Here is a 27,224-nt window from a genome sequence, read left to right on the forward strand (position 1 = left end):
AAATCTTTATTCATTTGTCATTACTGTTGGGGTTAAACACAAACTGTTATTATACGTTACCAGAGTGCATGAGTTTCCCATTTCTCCCTAGTCAGAGCTGGAATCTCTATAGAAGTCACAGCCCATAAACAGAATTCCCTTTGCCTTATTCAGCTTTACATTAGGTGTTTGTAATGTCATGATTATGCTATAATGATTATGATTATACTGTGCCAACTCTGTGATGTAACCTGTATGCACAAACAACTCCAACAAGGAATGCTGGTTATTTCCGCTGTTATTAATGATTTGTTCCATTAGCAGAACATATGAATACAACTCAAGGGCCGTTCCTGCTGAATTGCGCTAAGTGATATTCTGGTTCAAGCTGATGGAATGTCTCTGTACAAATACTGGGAGCATTTGGGCCATTCCTCTTACTGATTCCTTGCGAAGGGATTTAAAATCAATAGGGCTATGGAAGCTGGTAGGAAAGTTGATTGGAAAGGAGCCTAAGAATAATACCTACATTCTATTTCTTCCTATAATTGCTTCATATTAGTGTGACTGCAAATTAACTCATGATACATATTGTCATATTAAACAGTATTTTGAATAAATATCCATTTCATAATACAAAGTACCCCCCTTCTTGGGGAAGATAATTACATATATTAAAAAAAAAATGAGCTACTTTAGAACCAAAGAGAATGGAAGAATGCGGCTCTTGGCTTACGGGGTATTATCTGCCCCGGCACAATGCAGCCTGCTATTAGCCCCCCCAAACACAAAGGTCCCTGTCGCCATATTTCTGACAGCGGAACGTGCAAGTTTATTTCCAGGCTCAGAACTCGACATGCAGTATTTAAAAGGGATTTATATTCGCCGTTCTATTATAGAAACAGCAATTACAGTGCAAATTAGCAAATGAATTTAGCAAGTATTTCTGCTCATCCAGCTAAAACAGGTGTCGGATTATTCCATTTAAGACTTGCAGGTGGGGAATGGGAATACAGGGAGCCATGAAAGTCACCGTTTGATGAGACTTAAATCCATAGCTGAGGCTATTTGTGGAACCCTAATCCACGTATTCCAATATTCCTTAGTGTCCCGGCCCTAATGTCCTATAGTAACAGGTTCACTAGGATTTTGGTTTTCTTGTATTTGTCCAATGCAAGCGATGCATCTGGCTCACAAAATAAACGGTGAATGCATTGTGTGCAACTGTGTCAATAGAGTCTGCTCAATCTGTACATTGGGAAAATGAGCCCTCGGAGACAGCAAGGGGCGCTTAGACCCATTGGAAATATATATGGAAACGTAGCCGCTTTGTGATCCCAATCAGGTAACCTGATATTTGCCTGGATCAGCAGGGATTTGTTTAATTAAATGTAACCTCTGAACCGCGGCCCAAGGGCAGGACCCCTGGATTAAGCTGCACTTGAAATTGACTGGAGCCACTGTCTCATTCCTTGGTCTTTAAGCTCATTATAGTAAGAGAGACCAGTCCTGAGAACACAGTTGGTTGCGCCAGTGAAGATATTTAGTTTGCTGGATATTAGCAATTGATCCATAGACCATGAAAGTGACCTATAGGCACTTGCACTTTTCTTCGTTAAACTCTGCACCATTACCACAAGTAAATACTCATGTTCCGTGCATTTGGGCTGATGGCTGGTAAAACTAGATATGCAGGAAGATCTGTAGCCCCTTATACTTATCGTAAAATGCACCGACAAGTTCCACTGTATGAAACAATGTGGGGCTTTTATAGATAAACGAAGACTGAACACAATAAAGCTCAAGATCTAATACGATTGCATCCAGGCCTGTCCCACCTTGGGGCCCAGTGGCAGATGTGGTAAAGCCATTGATATTTGTAGGAGGCTGCAGGTAGTTCAGTGGAGCCTGGTTGCAAATTTTGTCCCTGGGCCTGTGGGTGTCTATTTCTGCTTCTGCCAGTGGCTTCACCTCCTAGTTTACTGTAGTTGGCATTAAGGCTTTAGGAGCATCTAAGGGAAAAAATGGACTCTCCCGCCAGCCAAAATCCAGACCCAAGACTCTGGACCCTGGGGGAAAAGCCCCACAACTTTGAACCCACCTCTTTAGGGTGTCCTTGACTTCTATTACTGAGTAAGGTGATAGTTAAGTGGGGGTTCTTGATATTCCAGACACTAACAGCCAAACTAATGTAACACTTAATCTATAGGAGTGGGCCCTCGCGTATTGTTGGAGAAAGGGTGTTGCAAAACTATAATTTACTGATAACTGATAACGATTTATTTGCAGAAATGTAGCACAGATCTTTTGAAGGCTAGCCAAAGATGATACAGTACAATTGTACAGTATATACTCACACATACAGATTCAAGCCATTAATCAAATCATGGATTTAGCCAATGCAGAATGTTCAATCCCCAGTGTCAGGCCCTACACGTGGAACCTAGTCACAGTAGTCCCAAAGTCTGTACACTTATGTCTCTATCCTAAAGGTGGTACATACGGGAATATCCTTCTAATCTCCTTGGTGGAGCTTCAGGCTGCTCACTAGCTAACCTGATCCTATCTCTCACTCCTGGAGTTGCCTACTACAGAACTACCCTAACGCCTATCTACAACTGCTGGGTCTACCTCCACCCAAGCTCTAACATTCATCCATCTTCCTGCTCAGGCGGAATCCCAGAAGAGAGAGGAAACACATGTGGGCTTCTTTCTTTTAAAGAATAGAACAATAACCCCTACTGGCCACTTATGGAACTAACAATGGAACTAACAATGGAACTAACAATGGAACTAACAGGAGAATACTTTAACAAAGGATAAGAAAAAAGTCCCCTCTGTACACTTTTCAGTACACAACATTAGGGGGCTGCATGCAATAAAAAGGGTAACTAAATTATCAGTCCTCTACAACTGTAAATGTAAAATGTTTATGGGGTACATTCTCCTTCGGCAGATGCCAAGTGGCATTTGTTTTATATCTAAAACCTACCAGGAGCCCAGAGAGAACCAAGAAGGGAGCTGAATGGAGCTGAGGAATCATGGGCAAACCACTAAGGGGAGCAACTGTCAATCAATAAGCCCAATTCTGTAGTCCTAAGCTCTCAGCAGGTCAGGGGTAGAACCTTAGGTATTTGTAATCAAAAGCAAAATCAGTAACAAAGAATTCTCAGAATCCTCCTCCTACAGATTCTTCTCTGAGAAACTTCAACTTATTATTCAGGGGAAAGTGAGCTCCAAAAATATAAATCAAAATAACTTTCCAATATAGATTCTTTACACATTTTCACTGGTTTTAAAGATTACTGCTACTTGCTATTGTGATACTAATATCTACAGTTAGTATTAATGTTTGTTTATATAGTTTATGTATGTGAGTGTATAGATAGGTAAGTATAGGTTGTGGGTGCTGGGTTTACTTGGAAGGGTTGAACTTGATGGACTCTGGTCTTTTTTCAACCCTATGTAACTATAAACTGTGGGAAATTGAGTCTTGGTTAATAGATATGATGCAGGCTGCAGTGGCTTTTGTGTAACCATGGGGGCCATTTATTGTGTGCAGAGTAGGGCATTTTTTGCCTGGCTTAACTAAATGCTACTGGGCCCCACAGCAAATTTAATTTAGGGCCCCAAACCATTGCTAAACTACCCAATTCTACCAAGATATATTGAAATGGCTAATTACTTGGGACCTTACTGGGCCCTCGACACCCCTGGGTCCCCCTGTAGGGGCAGCCAGACCCCAAATAAATACCCACTATAAGCTGCGCTTTATGTATGTATGTATGTATAACTTTATTTATAAAGCGCCACAAGGGTACGCAGCGCTGTACAATCTTACAGAATACACAATTACACACAGGGAGGGCAAGTGTTATAATAAATAAATACAATATATATATATATATATAAATGCACAGGGAATAAGTGCCATGTGGTATGAGGCACAGTAGGAAGGAGGTCCTTACCCCGTAGAGCTTACAATCTAAATGCTTAACTAAATGCTATTGGGCCACACAGCAAATTTAATTTAGGGCCCAAAAACATTGGTAAGCTACCCAATTCTACTAAGATACATTGAAATGGCTAATTACTTAGGACCTTACTGGGCCCCCTACACCCCTGGGCCCCCCTGCAGGGGCAGCCAGACCCCAAATATATACCCACTATAAGCTGCGCTTTATAAGAAACAAACTAACAGCAGTGGAGTGTACAGCATTTGGAGTAACTGCCAGCCATTCAGCAAATGTGCCAGCTTGTAAAGGTCTCCACCTCCCCACGCTTGGCGCACCCTACCTGGCACTCCGAGGACAGGCAACTACTATTTTCCATACACATTTTGCTGCCCAACAATCCCAGTGCCACAAGTTAGTACATTAGAAGAGAATCCGAGTGCAATGAATAAAGGTTCTGCCCGGCGCTGTAAACAGTAGGGAATGTCCCGCGTTACACAAACACAAGTTATAATGGAGTCTCTAACTGCCTTATACAAAGAAAGTCTGTGCCGTGCCAGCCCCCCGTCCCACGGAGCTGAGCCTTAAGGGACACTGAGTGGGAGAAGGAGAGTGGGTGCCAGCTGGGAATTAGCAGGGTTGGCACACACAGAGATGGGATTTTGTTTTATTAACCCTCTGGTTTGGAATGTGCCCAGCCATGGCTAAGGATATGGGACTTATCAGTAGTACTTACAGGCACGAGGGTCCCTGAGCTTCTCCCTGTAGGACATGGGGTGACAATGACGGTGCCACTGGGCAGAGCTCAGCGATATACAGTATTTACACTACTATCTGCTGCTCCCGGAGACTGTTTGTGTACAGGGCTGGGATCTCCTTGCACAGAACAAACATGTCTGATAATTACTTAAAGGGGACCTGTCCCCCTAAGAAAAAATGGCACATCCCATTCCCTTCTTATCATGTTAGTTGAGCAAAATAAACTTTACTTACACAATATAAATTACATAAATCTTGTTTTCTTTCAGTCTTGGAATTCACTATCACAGCCAATAGGCAGGCACCAATCTGAGGACAAGTATCATCTTGTTTATGTGCCACGCACAGGCTACACAGTTATACACAGTGAGGAGGGAGAGGAGTGCAGTGACTTCAAGGAAGTGCAGAATGGAAAGTGAAAGTAATTACCTGCCCCACCTCTATGCCTGAGGCATAAAGGCAGGCAAAATGTGACTGACGCCTATGGTTACACCCTTGCCGGTATTTTACTGGCCTAATCATTACAAATAAAACTTCATACCAGTGTTAGTAATAAGAAAAAATGCTATAAATATGGGAAGGCTGGTATTTTTTTTCCAGAAATAGTGGCAACCCTTCTGACAGCTGAGATTATAAATACCAGGTATAGGGACCCATAGGGTTAATAGCCCATATAGCTTTAAGTGCCTTCTAGTGTTGTTTCCCTTAGTTACTAGGCAGAAGTCATTAAGATTAGGTAGGTAACATTTGCACCAGGACCCCAACTATGAAAGGGACCCTTTGGAAAAGGAAAAACTGCAGCTCTTCCATCATCCTACTGACAACCAAAAGGCACTAATGAAACAGTGACATCTAGTGGATTTGTAATGGCTATGAACAAAGGTGGAACTGCCATTGTTTGGAACTATTTAACTAATGAAGTTGTGTATGATTTACAGAATTGCTAAAACCCATACTTGGTCAGTTAAGTTCAGTCCAACCCACAATCCCACCCCTTTTTCATGAATCCCCTCCCATGATCCCAATAGCAGGGTAATTTGTCAGGCAGGGGCCTTAATATACACATAATTCCACAATTGCAGTTCCTTCCCTTGGCACCGAGCTGCCATATTATATACCCTGTCCCACAGGTTCCCTGATCCAGTTTTGCATTACTAAACCACTATCCCATAACTGGGGCCCCTTTCCATAACACTACCTTGCCTTTCAATAAACACTGTGCCCCAATCACAACTCCTTCCCCATATACATAATATGTGGCAATAGAGTATTGCTATTGTGCGAGCAGAGATGGGCACTCACCTTGCCTGATACTCCGCTGCCCCTCTCAGGGGAACATGGTGGGGATGATCATAAGACGCCAGTCCCTTTGTTGGCCAACTCTCGGCGAGGCATGGGATTCCATTCTCACTTTCCTGCTGGAACAGACAGAAGTTTAATAGAATAATTAGAGCTTTGTGATACGGGAACCACTGAAAAATAAACGCTTATTGTGCCTCTCGTGTAAACTGATCGCTTTGAAAAGGCTCAAGGGTTCTACAGACCAGAAGGTTCAGCCACACAAGCCAAATACACAAGGAGAATAGGGAATAGAGAATAGTGTTTGTAGAGCGTAAGCTCTTTTGGGCAGGGCCCTCTTCACCTCTTGTATTGGTTATTGATTGCTTTATATGTTACTCTGTATGTCCAATGTATGGAACCCACTTATTGTACAGCGCTGCGGGATATGTTGGCGCTTTATAAATAAATGTAAATAATAATAATAATAATAGTGTACACTGGGAATTGTTGCTGTAAGCTCCCTGATCTTAGGGACAATATAGAGTATACAAACAATATACATTTCACAATACAAGAAATCAGTGTATTCTGCATCAGAAATTATTCATAATCAACTCTGTAACACCAGCTTCTATGACAGCTTTAAGCGCACTTTTAGCTAAGGTTCTGATGATTTCCCATGACCCCTAAGCTTAGTTTCTCAGCAGCAGCCCAGAGCATACTGAGCACGTGCAGTGCCAGTGACATACAAGATGGCCTAAAAGATGGGAAACTGCTAAGGGCTAGGGCTGCTGAACCTCTGGGCTGGTATAGTTAGATCAGCATATAAAATACATCATTTCTAGCCATCATTTATAGGTTTTAGTTCCCCTTTAATTAGACAATATGTGGCACTGAAATTCTGAAGCTAAATACAGAGCAAATACATTGGTCAGAGACAAATAAATGGAACCCAGAATTATACATTACAAGGAAGGAAAAGGGTAAGGGAAACCAAGTACTAGACTGTATGGGAAGAGGCATTAGGAGCAGAGGATGCTGGGATACCTGGCTGCAGGTAACCATTTGATATTTATTTACAAAGAGACGGAAGTTGGATGAAAGAAGAATGATAATATCCTTTCCTTTAAAGAACTGTCTATAAATCCATCGGGAAGCCGACAGGGTTGGGGAGGGGTGATGGAAATATTCAAGTACAGACAGAAATCAATACAATTTCTTACACTGATACAAAGTCTGTCACATTGTGGTTTTGTCTGTGCATCAGATACAAGGGGAATGGTTTTGCACTAACACTTTACATAACGTTATACATACCCTTTGGGGGAATTAGAGAAATATTCAGCACAGAAGGGAATCGATACAGAGCAGTGCAGTTACAGGTAGAATGCGCTGTATTGTCTGAAACTCAGCTTGATCCGCCCACGAGGAACGGGTGTATTGTACCTTGGCTTGTTGCTATTGGTTGCCTACAGTCGGGGTCAAAGCAGCCACACATGGCTCATATCTCCCATATACCTGACATGGGACATTGAACTGCCTGCAGTATGGTCACTGGGCCGTAGGGTGATCAGGGGCAACGACACTCAGGATAATTCCATCTTCACTACCAAAAATATCTACAATATGTCAATATATTCTGCATCATCATAGAGAGTGGGGATGTCATGTGGCGGGTCAGTGACACTATGGGTGGGGAATGGGGGGCAACTGGGTCAGGGAGTAAGATGATTAGGAAGGAGTTCTATGTGGTGGGTGTGGGGCAAGAAGGCGTAAGGTATTCTGGTAGTGGAATAGTTGAGGATGGGGATGAAAGGTTGAGTAATTAAAGAGATACTTCCATGATTTGTATGGGGTACTTTTTATTTCTAAATTACACTGTTTACATAGCAAATAATTCCCTCTGCCATTTAAACTTTTATTCTTGAACCAACAAATGTATTTGTAGCTGTAATATTGGTGTGTAGGCGCCATCTCAGTGCATTGTGCCTGAGTCTGAGCTTTCAGCCAGCGCTACACATTAGAACTGCTTTCAGCTAACCTATTGTTTCTCCTACTCCCATGTAACTGGAGGAGTCCCAAGCCGGACTTGGATTTCTTACTATTGAGTGCTATTCTGATACCTACTGGGAGCTGCTATCTTGCTCCCTTCCCATTGTTCTGCTGATCGGCTGCTGGGAGGGGGGGGGATATCACTCCAACTTGCAGCGCAGCAGTAAAGTGTGCCTGAAGTTTATCAGAGCATAGGTCACATGGCTGTGGCACCCTGGGAAATGAAGAATATGGCTAGCCCCATGGGAAAAACAGATTACAATGCAGGATTCTGCTGGAGAAGCTCTATTAACTGATGGGTTTTTAAAAAAACATGTTTTCCCATGTCAGTATTCCTTTATAAATTTACTGATAAATACATTCCCAGTAAATTTGTAATAGGAGCCCTGGCTCTAGCTGGTGATTTACTGACTAAGCAAATTAAATTCTGGCCAGATGGCAACCCTAATACTGACTGATGCAGCAGGGACTCACCATAGCTTACTGACTAAAAGGAGAAAGGAAAGCTCCTCAGTTATTTTCCCCATCTTTACAGTTGGCCCAACTCTGATGATAAATAGGTTTGTATCAATAGGGCTGTTCTGCCCCCAATAAGGGGTAATTATATCTTAGTTGGGATCAAGTACAGGTACTGTTTTATTATTACAGAGAAAAGGGAATCATTTAACCATGAAATAAACCCAATAGGGCTGTTCTGCCCCCAATAAGGGGTAATTATATCTTAGTTGGGATCAAGTACAGGTACTGTTTTATTATTACAGAGAAAAGGGAATCATTTAACCATTAAATAAACCCAATAGGGCTGTTCTGCCCCAATAAGGGGTAATTATATCTTAGTTGGGATCAAGTACAGGTACTGTTTTATTATTACAGAGAAAAGGGAATCATTTAACCATTAAATAAACCCAATAGGGCTGTTCTGCCCCCAATAAGGGGTAATTATATCTTAGTTGGGATCAAGTACAGGTACTGTTTTATTATTACAGAGAAAAGGGAATCATTTAACCATTAATTAAACCCAATAGGGCTGTTCTGCCCCCAATAAGGGGTAATTATATCTTAGTTGGGATGAAGTACAGGTACTGTTTTATTATTACAGAGAAAAGGGAAACAATTTTTAAAAATGTGAATTATTTTATTAAAATGGAGTCTAATGGAGATGGCCTTTCCATAATTGGGAACTTGGATAAGGGGTCTGATACCTGTAATATAGATTTAAAAGCATTGGACCAGGCTCACCTTGCCAAGCAGCTCTAAAGATGGAAGGGCTGAGGCATAGGATTCTCCAGCTGCTCCTCACTGCAAACCCATAATTCAGTGTATCCCCCCCCCGCTGAGCGGCCATTCGGTCAGTGCTATATGGTATCTGCCTCTGCAGATGCTCCTGCTCCAAAGCCAATGAAATGATCAGCACATATGCCAAGCTGAATCATGGGGGCTTTGTATCCTAAATTAGCCAGCCATGAGCAAGGAGGCGTCACTGGGCTGGCGTTTCCTTCTGCTGTCTATGTGCTCCACATATTTACACGCTACTAACACGGAGTATGGAGCAGCCTGACCGACTCAGCACCGGCAGTGCCAGTATTCAGCTAATAGTGTAATGAATAGGAATATCCGATTCTGCCTCTTCTGTAGCAGAATTCAGTCTTGGAAACTTATTCCCCTGTCTGGCTTCTGCTACATTGTTTCAAAAGTCAGAACCAGCAGTGCAGAAAGGCACTGCTTTCAATAGCAATTACATTCGCAAATGGCTTTGAAATTTTGTAGTAAATGTATATTGGAAAGTTACTTGGAATTTTATTTTCTTTCATAAGTCAAAGTGTTATTTGTCTGCTAAATGATCAGCAAAGCCCAGTCTTGCCCTTGGAATGTATGAAAACAAGTTGGATGAATGAGCGCCATTGTACATAGCCCACACATTAACGGCTTGCCCAGACACATGAAGGAAATGTGATCCAGTCCAGTTGCTTATCAGTCATCTGGTGTAGCTGGAATAAACTCTGGTTGCTATGGGTTACTAGACTGGAGCACATTTGCATTGTTACTATAAACAGCGTGGGTGGTTGTGTTGCTGATGTAGTCAAAATTCAGACTGGCTACAGGTTATTCCATTTCTAATGACCTGATTGGCTACAGTTTGACCTTCTTGCATTAACAGTAGATCAATGAATATAAAGAATATAGCTACAAAATTATTTTACAGTATTTTACATAGTAAACCGGCCCAGAGGTTCAGCAGCCCTATAACAGTAATGACCCAGGCCCTCAAATTTACTCACAGCAGTTCCCCATCTTGGATCTTGGGTCTCCATTAAATAAACTTCTATTATGTTATATTTGGGACTCAACTGGTTCTCATTTTTTTTAATTTTTAAATGTTCAAGTGATCTGATCACCGTACCTTGTTGTCTTGTCATCAGGGTCGCTGACCCCGGCAACCAAAAACACGCTGACAGAGAGGCTTAATGCTAAGTACAAGTTTAATTGATTATACAGGTATGGGACCTGTTATCCAGAATGCTTGAGACCTGGGGTTTTCCAGATAAGGGATCTTTCCATAATTTGGATCTCCATAACTTAAGTCTGCTAAAAATCATTGGGATCAAGTATAGGTACTATTTTATTATTACAGAGAAAAGGGAATCATTTAACCATGAAATAAACCCAATAGGGCTGTTCTGCCCCCAATAAGGGGTAATTATATCTTAGTTGGGATCAAGTACAGGTACTGTTTTATTATTACAGAGAAAAGGGAATCATTTAACCATTAAATAAACCCAATAGGGCTGTTCTGCCCCAATAAGGGGTAATTATATCTTAGTTGGGATCAAGTACAGGTACTGTTTTATTATTACAGAGAAAAGGGAATCATTTAACCATTAAATAAACCCAATAGGGCTGTTCTGCCCCAATAAGGGGTAATTATATCTTAGTTGGGATCAAGTACAGGTACTGTTTTATTATTACAGAGAAAAGGGAATCATTTAACCATTAAATAAACCCAATAGGGCTGTTCTGCCCCCAATAAGGGGTAATTATATCTTAGTTGGGATCAAGTACAGGTACTGTTTTATTATTACAGAGAAAAGGGAATCATTTAACCATGAAATAAACCCAATAGGACTGTTCTGCCCCAATAAGGGGTAATTATATCTTAGTTGGGATCAAGTACAGGTACTGTTTTATTATTACAGAGAAAAGGGAATCATTTAACCATGAAATAAACCCAATAGGACTGTTCTGCCCCAATAAGGGGTAATTATATCTTAGTTGGGATCAAGTACAGGTACTGTTTTATTATTACAGAGAAAAGGGAATCATTTAACCATGAAATAAACCCAATAGGGCTGTTCTGCCCCCAATAAGGGGTAATTATATCTTAGTTGGGATCAAGTACAGGTACTGTTTTATTATTACAGAGAAAAAGGAAATCATTTTATAAAATTATAATGATTTGCTTATAATGGAGTCTAAGGGAGATGGCCTTGCTGTTTACTAATCATTTTGCATTCTGACTTCCCTGCAGCTGTCTGGTTGCTAAAGTAATTTGTCCCTAGTAACCAGACAGCTGTGAGAATCCCAAGCCGGAGAGCTGCACAATAAAAATGTAAATCATTCAAAAACCATAAAAAAGTGGAGAGCAGATGCAAATAATCTTACAATATCGCTGCCTACATCCTTCTGAAAGTTAAGAGGGAAGGAAGAAAGCAGCCATGATGCACACTCTTAGCCTCTCTAATTAACTCCATTTACTGGGTGCCAAAGTGTTTGAATTTGGTTTTAATAAGCATTAAATTAGCAGCTTCCTCCATCCGAGAACAAACTACCGGGTGGCACTGGGGGATCAGATTGGGAGTTGTATGTGCAGTAAAGGGTAAATAAGAGCGCAGCTGTAAGCCCTTCCGACTCCTATTTATATCTGTAGGAAGGGTGCAGCTGCCAAACCCTGGCCTTTAATGAATCCTTTTAATGAACAAACTGCTAAAGAGTCGAGGATTTGCATCCTTGAAATAAAAAGGACTGGCATATATATCAACCCGTTCCTACTGTTGGCTCGTTCCCTCATAAAAGGTATGTATGGATATTTTTATTTATATAGCGCTACTTATGTGCACAGCACTGTAAAGTCCAATAGGACCAAAAACTGATGTATTTGACCTGATATTTCTATTTATTTATGCCCTGTACATGGAAAATTGCATATTCGTGGATATGTCGGGACACCAAACCGGAAAAATTTAAAGTTTTTGAAGTTTAAGGTACAGGTATGGGATCCGTTATCTGGAAACCCGATATCCAGAAAGCTCCAAATTATGGAAAACTGTTTCCCATAGACTCCATTTTAATCAAATATTTCAGATTTTTAAAATTGATTTCCTTTTTCTCTGTAATAATAAAACAGTCCCTGTACTTGATCCCAACTAAGATATAATTACCCCTTATTGGGGGCAGAACAGCCCTATTGGGTTTATTTAATGGTTAAATGAATCCCTTTTCTCTGTAATAATAAAACAGTACCTGTACTTGATCCCAACTAAGATATAATTACCCCTTATTGGGGGCAGAACAACCCTATTGGGTTTATTTCATGGTTAAATGATTCCCTTTTCTCTGTAATAATAAAACAGTACCTGTACTTGATCCCAACTAAGATATAATTACCCCTTATTGGGGGCAGAACAGCCCTATTGGGTTTATTTCATGGTTAAATGATTCCCTTTTCTCTGTAATAATAAAACAGTACCTGTACTTGATCCCAACTAAGATATAATTACCCCTTATTGGGGGCAGAACAGCCCTATTGGGTTTATTTCATGGTTAAATGATTCCCTTTTCTCTGTAATAATAAAACAGTACCTGTACTTGATCCCAACTAAGATATAATTACCCCTTATTGGGGGCAGAACAGCCCTATTGGGTTTATTTCATGGTTAAATGATTCCCTTTTCTCTGTAATAATAAAACAGTACCTGTACTTGATCCCAACTAAGATATAATTACCCCTTATTGGGGCAGAACAGCCCTATTGGGTTTATTTCATGGTTAAATGATTCCCTTTTCCCAACTACAATATAATTAATCCTTTCTGGATGCAAAATAATCCTATTGGGTTTAATTCATGGTTTATTGATTTTTTATTAGACTTAAGGTATGAAGATCCAAATTACGGAGAGACCCCTTATCCGGAATACCCTTGGTCCCAAGCATTCTGGATAACACGTCCTATACCTGTACATGTAAATATTCACATGTATCATATGTTTAAGGTTTTGCCCTCTATATCACTGGTTACAGAACTGTAGGGCTGGACTTTGACCCATTTTCAGGCACTTTAATGCCAATGGAGGGGTCGTGGACAATAAAAATGCTTTGGGCAAAGTTCCTAACATTTCCCTCTGTGCCAATGTACTAATGGTGATATATTGGCAAAATGCCTATTTTCTCTCCTAGATACTCCAGGCAGGGTTGGACTGGGCCGCCGTGACACTGGGAAAAAACCCAATGCAGACCTGATCCCCATGTCTATAAGGTACACACGTGGGGGGGGGGGCTAGCAGTGGGTCAGCGGGTGGGTGGTTGGGGCCCCTGTGCGGGTGTTGGGTCCCTGGTGGGAATGACAGTGTTTATATATATATACTTTTATAAAAAGAGGGAATGTTCTTAGTCCTTATTGTGTAATACAGTATAATCATGATTTAAAGCACAATATGGAAGCTTTCCCGGCAATATCTACCATTTCAAACAAATGTATCCATTTATCTCATTCTGTTGCTGAAAGGGTTAACAATAGCATTTAGTGCAGCGAAGCTAATTGCTTGGTATGTGGGTGTTCAAAGGCATGTGCGCGCACACCTATTGCTCACCTTTCTCACTGTAAGTAATGCGATTAATGAAATAAGCGTGAATGGAATTATTATATAACTCTGAATAACTATGACAGAGCCCAGTCGTACTTTAGGAGCCGTGGAGCTGTGTGAATCATTATTATTGGTGTTGGTGCAGAAGTACAGCCATGCCCTTATCCTATGGGCAGGAATAGCCTTGTGCTTGAGCACAACTTTCCCTTTTTTCCATACAAACTGCACTGGGATGAGTGTCAGTTAAACAGGAAGAGTGGAAAGTGGATTAATTAAAAAAAAAGTTCTGGCATTAATATGTCATAGACCAAGTCATTAGCCTAATGACTGCCACCCTCATTCAGAGTTGACGGTTAGAGTCCCAGACATGAAATCAGACAAGCCTACTTCTATTCAATGTCTTTTTAGTTGTTATCAAAACCCTATAAGGCAGAGAGAAGATCAAAGTTGCATTATCTGAGCACCTTGTCTTATGCTGTGAAAGATGCAGCAACACTTAAGGTGGCCACATACACGTGAAGATTGGCGACCTTGCCAAGCAAGCGGATCTTCTCACAATATCTCCCACCTACGGGTGGGCGATATCGGGGAAAATGTAGGCTAATTCGATCGTTTAGCCCCAGGGCAAATTATATTGGCGGCAATGGGGCGGTCGGTTCGGGGGATCGTTGCCAACTAAATCTTTTAACCTGCCCGATCGATATCTGCCCAATTTCAGGCCAGATATCGGTCGGACTTGCCCCTCGTTCTTGCCCCTACATGGGCCGATAAGCTGCCGATTCGGTCCAAGGGACCCATATCGGCATCTACAATCGGTCCATGTATGGCCACCTTTATTGATATGGGCAACAAATATCTGTATAATGAAAGAAGTACATGTCCTCCAGATTACAAACAGTTGCACAGCCTATATAATATAAGGAGAGCATAGAGCTGTGCATAAATCTCCATAGACAACTATATTATTCTTTTCTTTTTTACCTGACTTTCTTTATGGCCCTTGGACTTGGGCTGCTTGGTTTGCAAGATGCCAACTCCATGCCTGGTTGGGACATCGAACATCTTCTTCTCTGAGTGAGCTGGAACGTCCCATGATGACGAAGCGCTGTCCTCAAGTTCTGTGACTCTCTCTGGGTAGTTTTCTTTATTATTTTCATCTCTGTGGATAAAATAAAGGGAAGACTTAATACTTTGTTATCGGGTAAAGATATTGTGCAGGCTTGGGTTGGGTATATTGATGACAAATTGATGACTACATTGGCACTTTTGTGTTGTGCTTTTTTATTGTGTTGTGTATAGTGTATATAACAGTAATGTTTCCAGACTCCTGGAACTCTAATTGTTCCCTCAGTGCATAGAGGCAAGTGATAGATTGGCTGATAAATCTTCTAGCTGGTGGGTGTGTGGCCCAATTTTCTTGAGAACCTGGCTAGATCTAGGAAAGAAGGTAATGACAGAGACTACAGAAAAGAAAGAGAGGAAAGAGTTAACATTAACACTAGAGTTTGTTTAACTGCTATCATCTGGGCAGTTGTTGTCATGATGACTTGTAAAATCTGTCTTGAGTCTAAAGGTGGCCAAACACTGGTCAATACTTTCCAGAATTAGCCCACAGGCCAAATGGACAGTTGCCATACAAGTGGCCATACACTGCATTGTACCATTCAGGCTGAATGTTGATGAGTGCGAATAACAGGAAAGTGTTTTTAATACATTTTGCCCCTGAAGCAAGTTAATATTGGTATGTTCCATGCAGGCAGAAGTAGGCAAGTGGGGTAGCAAGGTAACAATGGTATGTTCCAGGCAAACAGTGCAGCAAGGCAACAATGGTATGTTCCAGCAAGCAGCCCAAAAAATATAGTTTTCCATTTCTTCTACCCACTCTGATAACAGAGGACTTAAATTTGGATATAGTTGCAATGGGGAAGGAATACTGTCATGGGAAACATGTTTTTTTAAAAACCCATCAGTTAATAGAGCTTCTCCAGCAGAATCCTGCATTGTAATCTGTTTTTCCCATGGGGCTAGCCATATTCTTCATTTCCCAGGGTGCCACAGCCATGTGACCTGTGCTCTGATAAACTTCAGGCACACTTTACTGCTGCGCTGCAAGTTGGAGTGATATCCCCCCCCCCTCCCCCCAGCAGCCAATCAGCAGAACAATGGGAAGGGAGCAAGATAGCAGCTCCCAGTAGGTATCAGAATAGCACTCAATAGTAAGAAATCCAAGTCCGGCTTGGGACTCCTCCAGTTACATGGGAGTAGGAGAAACAATAGGTTAGCTGAAAGCAGTTCTAATGTGTAGCGCTGGCTGAAAGCTCAGACTCAGGCACAATGCACTGAGATGGCGCCTACACACCAATATTACAGCTAAAAATACATTTGTTGGTTCAAGAATAAAATGTTAAATGGTAGAGTGAATTATATGCTATGTAAACAGTGTAATTTAGAAATGAAGTATATCATAAAAATTATGACCGTATCCCTTTAAAATGAAATATTTGAATTATTTATGCAGCTAAGGATACATCACAACTAACTGTATGATGTTTTTTCTCAATTTTCCCACATGCTGCAATAAATTCTTAAGCACCTCTATGTTACAGAAAAATATAGGCATCAATCATTGGTGCCACCTAGGGAAATCATGGTTCATGTAGGCGGGGGCCTCCAGCTTGCAGAAAGTAGTTCCGTGCATCCAGGCACAGGGTTCCACACGATTGGCTGATAAATAAACCCCGTCAGTACAAAATACAGCGCCGTTAACCTAATTACTGCTTCCTTAACTTTACTGATTTCCTATAAGTCACAGAATTGAGCAACTAAAAATAATAAGCAATCAGATCTGCAGTAAACTCAGCCGGATAAATGTAAGGTCGTTAGACGCTAATTTAATTGCTGTCTGATTGGGGCTGGGTCCAGGGAAATAGACAAACACATTTCTATTAGAAAAATCCTTATTTCAGAGCAAGATTGGGTTGTTCCCATTGCCTTTTCTTAGCTAATTAATTTGCTCAAGTGCTCAAATATTACCCCGGGTAAGCTGTAGCAACCAGTCAAATGCTTGTTTTCACACACGTGATCGCTGCTGAGGGAAGCTATAGGCTGCTAGACCTAGGTCACACTTAAGAGGAAGCTCCTCCCCTGTCGCTCTGGAACAGTCTAGAACAGGGATCCTCAAACTACAGCTCACGGGCCGGATCCGGCCCCCCAGGTTAATTTACCTGCCCCCCCCCCCGCTGCATCCTGACCCCTGGCAGCGGAGAAAAAGGACTCAGCAGGAAGCGGGACAGGGGAGCTGAGAGGAAGGACGGACGGCGCTGGCAGAGAGAGGACTCAGAGTTGAGTGGGAGGGGGGAGCTGGGAAGACAGACGGAGCGGGGGAGCTGGGAAGACGGATGGAGTGGGAGAAGCTGGGAAGACGGACAGAGCAGGGGGAGCTGGAAGAGGGAGTACTCCGCGGGCAGCGAGAGGGAGGATGGATGGGCGGACGGAGTATGGGTAGCGGACGGGGGGAGCTGGAAGAGGGAGGACTCTGCGGGCAGCGAGAGGGAGGACGGACGGATGGGCAGAAGGAGCGCTGGTAGTGGAAGTGGGGAGCTGGAAGAGAGAATGCAGGAGTGGGCCATAGTTTGACGGGGGGGGTGGTGGTGGCCTGGCCCCCCAACAGTCTGAGGGACCATGAACTCGCTCCTTGCTTAAGAAGTTTAAGGACCCCTAACCTAGAATAAATTTTCCATTAGAAGTTATTATTATTATTATTATTGTTATTAACATTTATTTATAAAGCGCCAACATATCCCGCAGCGCTGTACAATAAGTGGGTTACATACATTGGACATACAGAGTAACATATAAAGCAATCAATAACCGATACAGGAGGGGAAGAGAGCCCTGCCCAAAAGAGCTTACACTCTACAAGATCAGTGTAGCCCTCAGTTTGGTGAGGTCGGTATCGCTTTAAAAGAAACCAAGTTCTTTCAGGTTTCAAAAAAAATCCTAGTTTTGCTGTGTTTGGCATTAGATGTTATTATCTCGTGCACTTTGCGTGTGTTTATGAGTCATAAAACTGCAGCTTTAGTCATAAGTGGCCTTTTCTTTAGCGGAATCACATCTGTGCATCAGCAGAGCACTTTAAAGGCTACGGGGCACGGCTACCAGCATAATGGGGCTTTCATCCTTGGCTACATAAAGGGCTTTCCATGGAAGGGTAATAAAGGATTAAGGGCATATTTACAAGCACTATGCATGCAAATACAATTAGTATCTGTGCCTATGGCAGAGCCGCTGTGGTCTCGGTGCCCCGGCGCTGGTTGCCCATCCCACGCAAGGTGCAGAGCCCTAAACTTAATGCCTGCCATAAACAGCTGCGTCTTGTAGATTGTAAGCTCTTTTGGGCAGGGCTCTCTTCACCTCTTGTATCGGTAACTGATTGCTTTATATGTTACTCTGTATGTCCAATGTATGGAACCCACTTATTGTACAGCGCTGCGGGATATGTTGGTGCTTTATAAATAAATGTTAATGTAATGTAATGCCTGGGGGCAGGTAAGAGAAAAAGAATCCCAGGAAAAGAACCCCACTCACGGGAGTTTGCCATAAATAGGGGAAAAGGGGATCCATAATTATATTCTCCTTATGAAGTTCCCAGTAGGACCTATAGACCTAGGGAAGAAATATGAACTTGAGTATGAATGGCTACCTTTAAAGGGGTGCTTCACCTTTATTACCTTCATTCACCTTTAGCATGTTACAGAATAGTCAATTCTTAGCAACTTTTCAATTGGTCTTCATTTTTTATAGTTTTTTTTATTATTTGCCGTCCTCCTCTGACTTATTCAAGCTTTTAAATGAGGGTCACTAACTGTTGCTCTGTGTGGCTACAATTTTATTGTTATTGTCATTTTTTTATTACAGGTATGGGCCGACCAGGTTGCCTAGGGTGCCAGCCCAGCTTGGCCGGCTCTGCACCAGATGCAGGGTTGCAGGGGTTAAATCTAAAGATGACAATAGCCCACTAACACATAGAAACACATCCAGGCCCCCCTGATTGGATGGTTATGAACCACCCTAAGAATTTGGTAGGAATACCTTAAAGGAACAGTAACACCAAAAAATGAAAGAGCTTTAAAGTAATAAAAATATAATGCACTGTTGCCCTGCCCTGGTAAAACTGGTGTGTTTGCTACAGTAACACTACTATAATTTATATAAATAAGCTGCTATGTAGCCATGGGGGCAGCCATTCTAAGGAGAAAAGGCACAGGTTACATAGCAGATAACTGATAAGTTCTGTAGAATACAATAGTGTTTTATCTGTTATCTGCTATGTGCCTGTGCCTTTTCTCCTTAGAATGGCTGCCCCCATGGCTACATAGCAGCTTATTTATATAAATTATAGTAGACTTTCTGAAGTAAACACACAACTTTTACCAGTGCAGGGCAGCAGCACATTATATTTTAGTTACTTTTATACACTTTCATTTTTTGGTGTTACTGTTCCTTTAACTGGGAAGCCAAGACCCCGTGAGTAGTGAGGAGCGAATTTTTTTGGCAGGCATGGATTTGCGGCAAAATTCTGCATTTTGTCAATAGCAAATTGATTCGCAAAACTTCCACAAAATGTTGCCGTGAAAAATCTGTGATCAGTGCAAAAAAAGGTACGGTTGGTAAAAGAAAGGGTGCGGTCGTGTCAAAAAAGGCATGGGTATGCCAAAAAACAAGTGGTTGTGTCTAAAAGGGGTGTGGTCGTGTACAAAAGGGCGTGTTCACGTAAAAAAAAAGGCACGCCCGTGTCAAAAAAGTTGTGTGGTACCCGCATTTCACAATTTTTTTGCCATTTCATTAATTTTTCTACAGTAAACGGTTAAGAAACATGGACAGATTTGCTTATAACTACCTGTGAGACTCAGAAAGGCCTATAGGGGAGTCATTGAGGGGCTGTTAGGGCTATGGCACTGGGGCATATTCTCTGACAGTATTTTTCAACAGACAGGTAAGCCCCCGACACTGAACTTTCCCATTCTTTTGAATATTAAACGTGCAATAGCAACGTTACTGTTTCTTTTCACTCCGCAAAAGCTCAGCCTTATTGTAAAGCGATTTCCTCCATGAACCTCTAGGATATAATATAAAACATCTATAAAGCTAAATTAAATTTTCCTTGTACATATGACTGTGTCTGCACGCAGACTGGGTACCCATTGGTTAACTGTGCCATTTGTTTACGTGCAAAGCCTTTTCCATCAATACAGATTGGAATGATTCCCGATGCGCATGGATTTTCGCCTGCCGGCAGTCTGCCCTTCGTCTGTGCCTGATACGAGTGCAACTCCCCAGGGCCAGCGGCGGCGGAATGGAAAAACCTTGTATGTATTTAATTACCAAGGTGCAACGGCTGAAATAAATAGTGCGTTTGCCTTTATAAAATCTTCTAGTGAATTCCCAGCCAAAGCTTTAAAAAAGACAGTTTCCTCGTCAGTAAAAATGATTTATTTATAGTGTTAGTGGCTGGGGGGCCCAGGAGTAAGAAGGCCAACCAATCAGAGCTTTGCTTTCATCTTCTGACTTGTAGTAGACTGAGCAAAACTATTTACTATGGGTCTACGGTGCTATTCTAAGGGGGAGATTTAATAAGACATGAACGCTTGGAGCGTTTTTTTCATACTTTTTCGTACGCCCGCGCAACTTTTTGGTACGCTTGCGTGAAAAATTTGGAAAGGTTCTGCCACTGTTTACAATCGTTCAGTGCAAACATTTTGTGACTTTTGGATCACCAGTACGATATTATCGTGACTAATACGATTTTTCCCTAAGCATTTTCGTGATATTTGCGATCTTCAGAAATTAACGTATCCAATCCGAATTTTTCCCATTCGGGATTTGAACTTGTGTTTTAATGAATCGGCCCCTAAGTGTTTAGTTATGGGAATCAATGCTTAATAGCATCTATAAGGGTTGTGCTGCTCACATGTGTAGGACCATAAACATAAGGGGGTCTCTATATAATACTAGCAGTAGTGGCCCAGTTGTTATATAGGAGATGAATGAATGTGGGAGGGGCAAGCTACACTCAAAGGAGAAATTCATTTTTAAATTATAGATTTAAATTTAAGTTATAGATGCACCTGTACTTTGTGTCTCTTTCCAGACTGCAACAGAAAATGTTATCTTGTTGTCAGGGTCACTGACCCTGGAAATTAAAAAAAACATTGAAAGTGAGGTTTCACTTATTATTATTTATCTTTCTCTTTAGGCCGTTGTCTATTCATATTCCACCCTGACTACCGGCCTGTGAGGATGGGGGCTAGGCGGTGATGTCACAGGGTAGGGTGTTGACATCATGGCGTAGGGACTAGGTAGATCAGGGCGGTTAATGGGCTGGTGGGGGTGTCAGGGAGCTGTATTTTGTGAGAGCTGAGATAGCAGAACATTTCAGGATGGTGGGGGTGGGAAATTAGAAATTTACAGGCAAATACATTGGCCCATGGGGGTAGGGGGTGCAGCTGCCTGCAGGTTGCATGGGCTATGTGCCATTTTGGCTCCTAGGCCCATGGGCCTTCAGTTACGCTGCTGATTGCCAGTAAACTGGCTGGTGATTTACTGGCTAGCTGATAAAGTACAGCAGGGTCAGACAGGGCTGTCGGGGCACCGGGGAAAAAAGCTGGGGGACCCTGGCACTCGTGGGCCCCACTGACCCAGGCACATCTCCCCCGCCATCAGAAGTGCTGTATGCAGTGGGGGTAGGGGGCTTAATGTCACGACTGGTGTGGGGGCCCCCTATGCAGAAGTCCTGGAGGGCCCTAGACACCCCAGTCCGACCCTGAGTACGGGGCAATACTAACTGTATCCTGGTTGCTAGGGTATTTGAGCTCCAGAAACCAGTTAGCAGTTAAAATTACAGTCCTTACCGCTTCAGAACAAAAAACATAAATCATTAAAAAAAAGTACAGGCGGGGTTGGTGGGGCACTGGGAAAAACCTGGTGGGCCCCGCAGCCCCCACCAACCCAGGCATGCTTCTTCCGCAAAATGCAGGCGACGGCACATATCCCCTCCATCATGGCCGCAAGAAAGAAGTGCTGTATGCAGTGGGGGTAGGGGGCTTAATGCCACGACTGGGTGGGGGCCCCCCACGCAGAAGTCCTGGAGGGCCCTGGACACCCCAGTCCGACCCTGAATACAGGCTGGGGGCAACCCTAACTGTATCCTGGTTGCTATGGTAATTGAGCCTCAGAAACCAGCACAATAAAGGCAAATCATTTAAAAAAAAAAAAAGAAAAATTAAAATATCTTTTTTTCATTATTACAGAAAAATAGGGAATTAGACAAAAATAAGAATTATTTTCTTAAATAGAGCTCTACAGTAAATAGCATTCTGGGTATCTCAGAGCTTTCTAGATAATGAGTAAATGCATTTTTTATTCTTTTCCAAATTATTTGATGGGATGACTAGCAGCATTGCATCACAGATTACACACTATATATAGGCAGGATGGAGCAAACCATCGCTAGTCCGGGGGTGGCCGTGCATAATGCATGAGCGTTGCAGTTATGGCTTCTTGAAAGCTTCTCTGTGGAAACTGCCCATTACTAGAGCGTCTTCAATTGCAGCCTTCTGTCTCGGCTGATTTATTGGGGTTGTTATAGTGAGAATACGGTGGGATTGGGCTAAAGGGTTCTGTAACTTGCTGATATTCTCAGCCATACAATGCCTGTTCAGCTACAGGGCAGCTAAGGTAGGTTTAGAGGCCATAAAGCCCACCTGGGCCATTTAAGTCAAGCATTTCTATAAATTGTACATACTTGAATTCATTTAGTCTCCTGGAAATGTATTATTACAGATAATTAAAGACGCTGAACATAATTATCAGGGTGCTGAATATTTCCTGTTTACTGCTATTACCACATTGCTAATTAATGTACATACAGTATATGGAAAACAGCAAACCAAAAAAAATATGAGCATGTGGGGAATGGTAGATCCGTGTAACTTACCTGAGTTTGGAACAAACTGTTTGGTCCTCATGTAGGGAGTTGGTTTCACCTTCAGTCCTAGCAACAGAGAAATGAAGCATAAATCTTATTAACAATGATAAAGTAAATGTATTGGAAACCATAGAAGGATTAAACAATAGACTTGTCTGACCCAAGCAAGATGTGCTCCCCAGACTTATAATCAAACCCTTTTCCCTTTATGTCTAAACCACTCAGATACCCATAGCCTGACCAAGTCTGGGTGGAGGGGTTTAAACTTCAATAGACTTACTAATTTTATTCATGTCCTATTTATAGTGATAATATTGATTTCGGGGTGCGTAAAGGACCCTTTTGAGCTGGTGGCACATAGCAACTGTACTTGTGCAATTTAGCACCCAGGTAAGTTTGCCTTCTACCCCACAATCCAACATTCCATGACTCAAGATGTTTTGGCCATAAACCAGGGCCAATCCAAAACTGATTACTTGGTTAATATGCCCCTAACCGTGCCTATTTTCCTGACCCCCCCCCCCCCCATTAGGGGCAATCAGGGACTGCTAGGAGGTCTGCACTGCCCCTGGGTACAAATAGCACAGAAAGCTTTGAAATAAACTCCCATTAGAGACTTGTGTTGGCACCATCTCAGTGCATTATGCCTGCAGAGTCAGACTGGGACCCCAGGGATCCACCAGAAAACCTTAGACCATGGGCCCACTCTCCAAACTATTTTTCCCCCATTTCTCACCCAACTTCTTTATTCTTCTAGTCTCTTTTATTTACATGCTATCTATTTTTCTTCTTTGTTTTCATTGAGAAATATGGAATGACCATAAATCCAAAAAATCAGGAGCAGGAGGGCCCACTGACACCTGGGAGTTTCCCTGGTATCCTGGTAGGCCAGTCCAACACATTACATTAGAAATTAGAACTGTTTTTAGATAACCTGTTGTTTCTCCTACTCCCATGTAACTGGAGGAGTCCCAAGCCGGACTTGGATTTCTTACTATTGAGTGCTATTCTGATACCTACTGGGAGCTGCTATCTTGCTCCCTTCCCATTGTTCTGCTGATCGGCTGCTGGGGGGGGGGGGATATCACTCCAACTTGCAGCGCAGCAGTAAAGTGTGCCTGAGTCTGAGCTTTCAGAAGGAGCCAACGCTACATATTAGAACTGCTTTCAGCTAACCTATTGTTTCTCCTACTCCCATATAACTGGAGGAGTCCCAAGCCGGACTTGGATTTCTTACTATTGAGTGCTATTCTGATACCTACTGGGAGCTGCTATCTTGCTCCCTTCCCATTGTTCTGCTGATCGACTGCTGGGAGGGGGGTGGGATATCACTCCAACTTGCAGCGCAGCAGTAAAGTGTGCCTGAGTCTGAGCTTTCAGAAGGAGCCAACGCTACACATTAGAACTGCTTTCAGCTAACCTATTGTTTCTCCTACTCCCATGTAACTGGAGGAGTCCCAAGCCGGACTTGCAGCGCAGCAGTAAAGTGTGACTGAAGTTTATCAGAGCACAGGTCACATGGCTGTGGCACCCTGGGAAATGAAGAATATGGCTAGCCTCGTGTGAAATTTCAAAATTATATAAAAAAAAAAAATCTGTGTTTTTGAAAAACAGATTACAATGCAGGATTCTGCTGGAGGAGCTCTATTAACTGATGGGTTTTGAAAAAAATATGATAGTATTCCTTTAATATAAATCTGACATGTCAGAGTCAGGCCAAAGTGCTTATTATTATTTGTATGTGCCAATGTGCATCACAGATTTATGTCCCTTTGCTGCGCTTGGTATAATAGAGCAGTTTTTCCGTTCTGGAACATAGTTCACTAGCTCTGCTCCATCTGCGCTTGATAAATGCTGCACTTGGCTATAAATAAGCACGTGCTTCCAAGCAATATTTTATTATGGTGTCACATTAGCAGAAGCTACATGTTGTGATAAAAGATTTGGATCAACGCAGGAGGCTCTCTGCTCTGTAAGATCCTGGGGCTTCACATTTCAACTGATGTATGAAAGTTTCCGAGCCGTTTCCTACATCACTTCCCTAAGCTGGTACAGTAGATGTCAAGCTCTTGTGGCCTTGTTTGGTCTAGTCCTATAACCCAAATCCACCAGTGCAAAGCTTTCATTAGTTTGGAGTATTTAGATTATGGATATAGCCTAAAGTTATAGCACAGAGTTGTCCAACTGGAGACCCATGCACTAGGTATGGCCAACAAAATCTACAGCAACCTTTGTATAAGATCATAAAACTCCAGTTCCAATCTTGGACAGCAGTGTTGAAACCAATAGTAACCAATACAATATCTGCTTTCAGCATTCTAACTGCAGTTGACCAATAGAAGTTAACTCTGTATGGGCTGCTCAGACCAAAATTTGCTCCTGTTATTCCATTCCCTCAAGGGGTTGCCCAACAGATAAGGAGATAATCGTTTACATCATTCATAGACCCAGGGTCGGACTGGGGGGTGAAGGGCCCACCGGGGCTCCCACCCCAGGGGCCCTGCAGGTGCCCGAGCCGGCCACGTCCCCTAAACCCCCCGCCCCTGCAGGGGCCCCCACCCGACGTCCTCCCCAGAGCACGTAAATTTAACAAGTCAGGGGAGGAGCGGCCGGGCAGGGGGAGTGCCAGCAAGGGTCGCCTCTGGGCCACCAGGGCCCACTAGAGCCGGGGCCCACCGGGATTTTTCCCGGTGTCCCGGTGTCCCAGTCCGACCCTGCATGGACCAACTATTTGCTTAGATTTTTACTTTATCAACCTAAATATAATGGCACATTCTTGTTCGTATTACCAACCCAACCCAATAGGGCTGTTCTGCCCCAATAAGGGGTAATTATATCTTAGTTGGGATCAAGTACAGGTACTGTTTTATTATTACAGAGAAAAGGGAATCATTTAACCATGAAATAAACCCAATAGGGCTGTTCTGCCCCCAATAAGGGGTAATTATATCTTAGTTGGGATCAAGTACAGGTACTGTTTTATTATTACAGAGAAAAGGGAATCATTTAACCATTAAATAAACCCAATAGGGCTGTTCTGCCCCCAATAAGGGGTAATTATATCTTAGTTGGGATCAAGTACAGGTACTGTTTTATTATTACAGAGAAAAGGGAATCATTTAACCATTAAATAAACCCAATAGGGCTGTTCTGCCCCAATAAGGGGTAATTATATCTTAGCTGGGATCAAGTTCAGGTACTGTTTTATTATTACAGAGAAAAGGGAATCATTTAACCATTAAATAAACCCAATAGGACTGTTCTGCCCCCAATAAGGGGTAATTATATCTTAGTTGGGATCAAGTACAGGTACTGTTTTATTATTACAGAGAAAAGGGAATCATTTAACCATTAAATAAACCCAATAGGGCTGTTCTGCCCCCAATAAGGGGTAATTATATCTTAGTTGGGATCAAGTACAGGTACTGTTTTATTATTACAGAGAAAAGGGAATCATTTAACCATTAAATAAACCCAATAGGGCTGTTCTGCCCCCAATAAGGATTAATTATATCTTAGTTGGGATCAAATACAAGGTACAGTTTTATTTTTATGGCTTTCCGTTATTCAGAGCTTTCTGGATAATGGGTTTCTGAATAAGGGATCCGACACCTGTATATGATTGGCTGCTATGTATTTTATAGGGAGAATCCTATTTAAATTGAAGCCACTCTATGTAATCACATGAAATTGGGATACGGCAGCAGCAGCCGTAACAAAAATAAAACAAAGACTTATAATGATTCCTGGCAGGAAATGAGCAGTGCAAACAAAAATGACTTTTTCAGCATACTGGATTTAATAAATCTGTCAAATACAGATGTCAGTGAAATAATGGGATGCTCCAGAGAAGAGAATGCTCATCTGACGTTCTTATTACTGAAGGGTATTATATTCATGTTTAGAACAGGTTGACGCCCCGACCGTGCAGTTTATAAACCTTCTGATATTGAAAAGGACAAATGTAAAAACTAATTATAGAGGGCGCTTATCGGTGCTTTCAGGAAAGAGGGAAACGCTTGCTGTAAATAGGAACCTGTTTGCTCTCCAGAAGCTTCTTCCTGGCCGCAGGCAGCTTTCTATTTAGGATGATTTATGCAATCATTCCCAAAATGCACGTATGCGGCCAGTAAGTCCCTGGATCAAACAGGATTCCGAGTGCAGGATTAGCCCGTGAAGTCAGAGCAAGTTGGACGAAAACAAGTTCATGTATTAAGGGAACATCACCTCTTGTAACAGGGGAAGAAAACATCACGTCAGGGTTGAATGTGCTCCAGAATTACAGACAAATAATGTTCTAATTACAGGTATAGGACCCATTATCCAGAATGCTCGGGACCAAGGGTATTCCGGATA

The 27,224-nt window shown here is 42.3% G+C and overlaps 1 protein-coding gene across 3 annotated transcripts in view; it reads right to left on the minus strand.

Moving 5' to 3' along the window:
• fam13c (family with sequence similarity 13 member C) overlaps window positions 1-27,224 on the minus strand; it is a 112,709-nt gene that overhangs the window by 37,983 nt on the left and 47,502 nt on the right. For 2 of the 3 annotated variants that reach the window (XM_031906359.1, XM_031906357.1), the window contains 3 exons: window positions 22,878-22,934; window positions 14,864-15,041; window positions 5,994-6,109 (listed from right to left, as the gene is read on the minus strand). In XM_031906359.1, the coding sequence (XP_031762219.1) occupies window positions 5,994-6,109; window positions 14,864-15,041; window positions 22,878-22,934 (351 nt within the window). The remainder of the gene's footprint in view (window positions 1-5,993; window positions 6,110-14,863; window positions 15,042-22,877; window positions 22,935-27,224) is intronic. The other variant, XM_031906358.1, reaches the window with a different exon arrangement.

The sequence above is a fragment of the Xenopus tropicalis genome, chromosome 7, assembly GCF_000004195.4.
Source record: "Xenopus tropicalis strain Nigerian chromosome 7, UCB_Xtro_10.0, whole genome shotgun sequence".
Taxonomy (NCBI): Eukaryota; Metazoa; Chordata; class Amphibia; order Anura; family Pipidae; genus Xenopus; species Xenopus tropicalis.